At 37.9% G+C, this 7597-nt stretch overlaps 1 protein-coding gene across 1 annotated transcript; it reads left to right on the forward strand.

Moving 5' to 3' along the window:
• Positions 1-592: 592 nt before the first annotated feature.
• On the forward strand, positions 593-7358 carry LOC139710378 (uncharacterized). Its single transcript, XM_071622294.1, has 4 exons — positions 593-635; positions 1739-1806; positions 3480-3618; positions 6158-7358. The coding sequence occupies exons 2-4, from the start codon at positions 1751-1753 to the stop codon at positions 6563-6565; spliced, it is 603 nt and encodes a 200-aa protein (XP_071478395.1). The 5' UTR covers positions 593-635; positions 1739-1750; the 3' UTR covers positions 6566-7358.
• Positions 7359-7597: the final 239 nt, after the last annotated feature.

Genomic DNA, 7597 nt, shown 5'->3' on the forward strand with positions numbered 1-7597 from the left:
GTAACGTGACACAAAATGTACTCTGTTCTATAGCGCCTTGAGTATCTTTTTTAGGTAGAAATGTGCGCTTTATAAGAGTCTCACTATTATTATTATTATTATTATTATTAAATACTTCCAGAAACAGGGAAAACGACGGATCTAATTGTATTTTGAATAATATGTGTTATTCAAATGATAGCGTGAACACGATCCGTATTAGAAACCGTGTGCTTCTGTGTGAACTTCTGTAAAAGTTATACCCGAGTTCATTTTTTGCCTGATTTGATGGTATGCAAAACGGAAGGATGAAAAGAAAAATCCTGTCTAGCACCGTCAGACTAATCCGTGACGTGTAGGAAAGAGCGTTGAGTAGACGAGACTGTATAGGTCATGTCTGGGACCAATCAGATCTGTTTTAATTGATGACGTGAATGCCCATAACTTTCATTCTCTGCTGGTAGGCAAAGTATAAAGAGAGTATGACATCTGAGTTAAACTCAGTGACTGTGCATCGGTCGAAGTGTAGGAGTGAAAGTCTTTCCTGACACGTTTTGTCGTTGTCTGCCCTGTAATCTAACAGAACTTCGCCAAGTAGTATAACACTAAAGTCTTGTGTTCTGTGACAAGTGACAGCTATTCTTCCAGGAGAACAGGTACGTTAAAAAACTGTATTCATAGTCTTCCTCAGGGGAGTATTTCAATATAAATTTTCATGTTGAAATTCGTTAGAGTGCATGTACACGATCAATTTCATCAGAATTTTTCTGGCGGCTTTTTGGTGTTTCCCACTCGTCTGTCTTAATGTGTGTTTTTGTTTTATTTAAATACTTCAGTTCTGTTTAGCTAATTCATTTTTGTGATCTTTACATTCATTTTAAAACAAGTTAATTTCACGTTGAAACCCATATCATTGTCCATTTTCGCCACGTTTAATACAAAAGGAAACCTTATAGAATTGCGTTTCTATTGTAGTTTCTTTTAAGCAAGGATGTCTTCAAATGAAAAGGCTGTTTTCAATTGATTCATCCACATTTTTACCATTACTCACAGAAGTTAGAATTCCTCTTCCACAGATCATTTCTTTTCTGTTTTACTTTCATGTTTCCTCGTTCTTTCGGTGCTGTCATGAGCTTTCACGGTACTTGAGTTACATCGCTGGTGTAACGAGATTCTTGAGCAAATTAATGACGCCACTTATTTTTTTTTCTTTCATACAAAATTTAAGCAGAAGATTAACTTGAGAATTAAAATAGGATGAAAATACTTCTCTTGGTACGTACGACAATATTCATTCATTATTCTGAGGAAGGGCCTATATACTGCATTCATTGTGCGGCTTCTTAGGCACGAGACCCTTTTGATCTCTTTTCAATTAAACATTGTTACTATGTTGTGCGAAAATTATATTCCGATAATTGATTAGCTTGTATGGAAGGGTCATTGAGAAGACTCTCACTTTTTCTAAATCGTTATTCATGTCAAAGTCATTAATACCATGATAATTGTAAGTGTTACAGTCATTTGGAAAAAAGAGTAAATACCAACCAAAATCTCATGAATGAGACAGACGTACATCATAGTGCATTCACCCCATTACATTACTCAGATCACATCTGTCCTGACTAGCCTGTAACGTATTGTCCTTTATATTGAATGTTAAGTCGTATCAATTTATCGAATAAAGTCCCAATCTTTTCAGGGAGCCCGAAAAAGATTACAATGTATAATACAATTATCTTCCTCTTCTAATTTACAGATTTTCATCACAATGCCGTCAGTAAGGGTCTGTCTTTTAGTCTTCCTTACAACCTTCGTCATCGACAGGTATGACTCGATTAAAAGCTATCGTTCTTTGAGACGGAAGTACAGAATAATTTGCTTCCCAATTCTTTCCCGTCGTACTCATGTTAATTAGTGTAAAGATAAACAGACTACGTGCTGACAAATATTTTTCAAATAATATCTACACTTTTGAGTACGTAGCAGTAAAATATCAAATATTTTCCTACTAGACCATCATTATAAAGTGAACGGGCAAATAAATTGACAGTCCCGTCAAGCTAAGGGTAACATTCTACGCAAGTTGGCTACTATGAACAGACTTAGTCACACCTAACTCGGTCGAAGCAAAGAGGTTCAACATCCACTATCTGACTATTGGGTGTCGAAGTTTTTCCACTTCTTCCCCTTCTCCCTTTATTTGCGCAATATATGCATGTTGTTGCCAGCGCGTGTATACATTCACGATAACCCCCCCCCCCCCCAAAAAAAAAAAAAACACTCAAAAACAACCCACCCTGTAATATCACCTGTATTGATCGCACTGTTAAAGTGGAAAATCAGATCCAAGTCAGGCAAAACTATGAAGTTATTTCACGTTCAGGTTTGACGTGTATCAGCGAAAACAAGTAGTATCCGTAGCAGGTACATTTGAAAAGTGGACATCGTTTGTATGGCTGTATTGTAACAAAATAATTATGTTTCTTTGTTTGAGCTTTAAAGGAGTTCATAGATGAGAATGATGAATCTGGTCCCGGCCGTGGTTTCTTATAGATCTGTGCACCATGGGGATTTTTGGATTAAGGAGATGAAAGCCTGGAGTGTCGCATGGGATATCAATGTAGGCTTACATTTACTGTAAATTGAACGTGAAAAAAGTTTGGAAAAGATTTTGGTAGCAAGTGCGCGCAAAATTTGTACATGAATAATAGAGCTGTGTCAAAGTTATTGATGTCAATTATTTAAAGAACATTTAACCTTTTGAATATGGAGTTGTATGCACCAAGTAATGACATTTTGAGCATACCCGCATTGCTTTCGTTTGAAAACCCCATTTTTTTTCTATCTGCCATTTCCCCAAACAGTGTTGCATTAATTCAGGAAAAGAAGAATAAGCATTGTATAGTAGCATCGGTCGAGATTTTGTCAATATCAAGTTTCCTAATATTTATATAAAATATCAACATTTTTAGAAGAACATTTTTATATCATATATATGATTATTTCAAGTAAGATTAAAAATAAGATATCTAGAGACGGTACACCATTTACCAAGCTATTGAGGCTGCGAACATCACGAGCTAGGTCAAATTCTACATTTTGGTGAATATCCAATTGCAAATCATCATGATCATTTTATGCTATTTGTCAGATACGAATCAAACAATTAATGCTGAATCTATTTGAATTTTCTATACTAGCTGGGTTCAATTCGTTCCCCAAGAATAGTCAACAAATCTGAAAAAGGCATCTGGATGAAAACCACGCCACAAAACTTTCGCGTTCTTTCTGTGATGGTGCGTCAACAAGACATCATTTATATAACGAAAAATCCTTTAACATCTCAAAAGACCATTCTTCTTTTGATTTCATCAATGCATGTATTTAAAAGGACTTGTTTCCTGAAAATACATGCATAAGATAGGTATCGGATACTACCATTATGAGTACAGCGTGTATCTTCATCCGAATAAGTTTTTGTTCTTTGCTGTTATCAGGTCTGCTGCCCTCAGTTGCCCATGTTGGTGGCCAGAATATGACGAGGAAACATTCTGCGAGTATAAAGGAGATCCGGAATGCCCACAAGGCTCCCAGGTCACATATGACGTATGCGGCTGTTGTAAAGTTTGCACTCCGGTAAGGACCAGCGCACTTATTTGCAACAAGACCTCTCTGTTTGCAACGATTCACACATGCGATAGACACGACGAATCACTTTCATGTTGAATGATGCATGCGTTTCATAGTAACGTGTTTCATATTATGGTTTTCAAAAGAAGCAATTTAGCAGGTCGATTTAAAAACCTCTACCCCACCAACCCCTCCCCCCCCCCCAACAACAACAACAACAACAACAACAGTATTTTGTCCGCGGTAGCTGTTAAAAATTCAAAGATAATACCGTCTATTAACGAAAATATGTGATAGTAATTTGAAAATCGTTTTGAAAGTAATTTGACAAAACGAGCAGGCTGGTCGACGGGCTTTTTTGTTTTCGTAGGCAAGCGAGAAGCTGAAACTCCTTGATCTGATTCTGACGTCCACCGGTACGCACTTACCTTACTCGATGGGGTACATGTACCGTATTCTCTAATTCGTTCATTTAAAAAAGCATCAAAATTCTGGCGCGGCGTCGAGATTGGTCTTGTCAGCAACATGTTGACGAGGGTCTTTGGTGCGGACAGTTGGTTGCCGACTCGCTCGGTACAGCAGAGTTCGCTATCCAGCTGTTGGATCTTCCAAGGGTTAAGTTTAAACTTTTTTGAACTTTGAACTGAGAAGTTTGAAGTTTGAAATTCGACTCACCTCCGTGAATGTTCCTAATGATCCTCGGCCCCATTTTATCGAAACTTATAATCAATTGCAAGTCCCGGAAATCAATGATTTAACCCTCCCAAATCATTCACAAGTCCATAAATCAATGATGATAACTTACAATCTACTCTATATATTCGTTTTATCAAGAGACCTACAGAGACGAATTCATGACGTAAAATTTATTTATTAGTTTTGTGACGTAGGCCCTATATATCACGTCATATTAGCAACGTATTTATATCGTCAAATTTACGTCAGTTTCGTGACGTATTTATCACGTCATATAGATAACGACGAATTCATGACGTTAAATTTACGTCAGTTTTGTGACGTATTTATCACGTAATTTAGCGACGTATCTATGACGTAAATTTCACGTCAGTTTTGGGAAGTATTTATCACGTCATATTAGTGACGTATTTATGACGTAAAATTCACGTCAGTTTTATGACGCGTTCATCACGCCACATTAGCGACGCATCTGTGACGTAAATTTCACGTGTTTTGCGACGATTTATTACGTCATATTAGCGACGTATTTATGACGTTAGTTCACGTCAGTTTTGTGACGTATTTATCACGTCATATAGCTAGGTATCTATGACGTAATATTTCCGTCAGTTTTGCGACGTATTACGTCATTTATTAGTAACTATAATGAGGGATAACAAGTCTTACCAGACATTGCAACACGTAACACATTGCAACACAATATGTAATGCAATACAGACCGGATTATCAATATAACATTGTTTGCACATGCTAGGACAACCAGAAACCATATCGTATACATTGCAACAACTGAAATGTGCAAAGTGGATTTGTTGAACTGAAATGTATTAAGCATGCATAGGGGTAACAAAAATTGCTCACAGGAAAACATTACTAATTTATCATTATCATGATAAATTACACGGCCAATTATGATTTCTCTGTGACATCACATTTTATTTCCTCTAAAGCTGGATTACCACATTATATGCAAGGCTTTAATATTTACACTTTTACACAATATGACAAGCATTTTTCACAATTCTCTCGATAAATTGCAACTGATTGACAAATTGCCCTACATCGACGTAATAAACACTGAGTTGATCAGTGTTTAAGTAGTAGCCATAATAAAAAAAAAAAATCATGGGCGTACATAGTCGAGCACGATTCGAACCTACGACCTCCTGATCTCCGGACAGGCATCATTTCCACTAGACCACCGAGTTTCCGCCCGACAGCAAGTGTTGGTTCTACATCCAGCGGGCACTGCGTAATTATTCAAATTCATGAAATTCTTCCGTCGAGATGTTTTCATTGCAACTGATTGACAAATTGATTGATAAACCACTGATATAGTGACTTTGGAACATTTCGAAACACACCAAGTGGAGGCAAATGATTTGCGTTTTAGTCTGTGCAAAATTTACGGAGGTTGCATAGTTTTACTAACAGTCTCCAAGAAATATGCATTGTTTATTTCAAATTCCGAGCAAGCCATTTTGGCAAGATTCCCACCAGCCGCAGCTTCAGCTCCACGCTAGCTGAGCAGCACACTCAAACAACGATTAATCGCACTGCATTTATAATACGCAGTCAGTGCAGCTGAGCGCGGACAAGTGGTTGTCAATACCCGTCATCAGGATGACTCTAACGCCTATTGACACGTGTATCTGGGCCTTCAGGCAAAATAAAAGTCTGGTCCAGCGATACACAGTTCTCAGCCGATCATGAAATAGACACCATATCGCCATTTTGTAGTAGACCTGTGTGTTATTTTCCGAAGAACGCGCCAAAATAATTATTAAAGATGCTCATTTCAAACTGAGAGAGTTTATATTGCAATCTCATCTCATCTTTCCTCCAGGTTGTTGGACAGTCTTGTGCAGGTGCCTGGATGATATTTGGTGACTGCTCCGAGGGTCTCGTGTGCTATAGCATTTACGACGGAGAACCCATCAATTTCGAGGCGGAAATCTACCCGAATTATCCAGAAGGCCTCTGTGACGAGCCCAGACCTATCCGTTTTGAAAATTCTAGCAAGCCGACCACAACAGAGAACGCTACTCCTCCGCCCTCAGGTGTAAGCGAACATACAACCACAGCTAGTTCTCCAGTGATGACCACTGGAGGTGATTCCAGGGAGGAGCGAAGAGAAAGAAGGAGGCAAGAAAGACGAGAGAGAAAAGAAAGAAGAAGGCAAGAAAGACTGGAAAGGAAAAACAAGGAGCAAGGCGACATCGTAAATGACCTCCAAGTCTTCCTCAATGAATGAGAGTTATATGGTCTTTTCATATTAAATCATGTTCTTGAGCTCAGGAACACTTCAATTATTACACGGAATACAATTGCCAGTATCTACTCCGACTTGGTGACAGATATTAAGTATTTATTTTTTCCTTCTATCATCACTTCACTTTTGCTGTTGCTATTCTTCTTACATAAAATAATGTAATGTCAGTGTGGTTCACATTGTTGTTCTTATTTCGAGATTGCCTTGTTGACTATACTCGTTTGAAATAGGAGGTGTGTAGAAGTCTTTTTACTATTTATCGTAGAAACAATAAATAAAAGTATAGTATACAATGAAACGTGCTATTATATCAATCCATCTTCAGGTCTTATGAGGTGCTAATAAAGTGAAGAAAAAAAAGGAGAGAAACAAATAAACAAAAAAAAAACACGGCAATCATTCTGTCGAATGAATGGAGGTACTCTTTCATTATCTAGTTTTTACGAATGCTCACAAGAATTAACTTGGAAGTAAAACGTAACTTTCTGACATTGCGCCGGTAGTCCCGGCAGCGATGATTTTGGACTTTGTGTACGGTCGGAACTCACTAAACTCGTATAATATTACGCCTCCCTCTGCACTACCTGATCATAAATGTGTAGCCGTCAAAAGAAAATTAATGATCTCTAAGGTTTATTTACGTACACATAATGTGTATAGTTGACAGCAACAGGTTTGTAATACTTTGCGGAAACTTGGACATGAGAGCCCAGAATGTGATGAATGCTGCACTGATTCACTCTGCGTCTCATCATTACCGTTAAATGTTACCTACTGGTAAGGACATGAGAGCCCAGAATGTGATGAATGCTGCACTGATTCACTCAGCGTCTCATCATTACCGTTAAATGTTACCTACTGGTAATATCACTTATCAGATGAATTTCACGTGTTTCCCACTATTCGATTAGACTGAATTCATTATCAGTGTAAACATTAAACCTTGTGTCCATGGCACCGCACCTTCAGCAATTTTGAATAAAAGTACCTTCCTGAAGGGGAAGACAATCAACA

Source organism: Diadema antillarum, unplaced genomic scaffold (genome assembly GCF_040938485.1).
Source record: "Diadema antillarum isolate AM-2024a unplaced genomic scaffold, OU_Dant_1.0 seq00001526_RagTag, whole genome shotgun sequence".
In the NCBI taxonomy this organism is placed as follows: Eukaryota; Metazoa; Echinodermata; class Echinoidea; order Diadematoida; family Diadematidae; genus Diadema; species Diadema antillarum.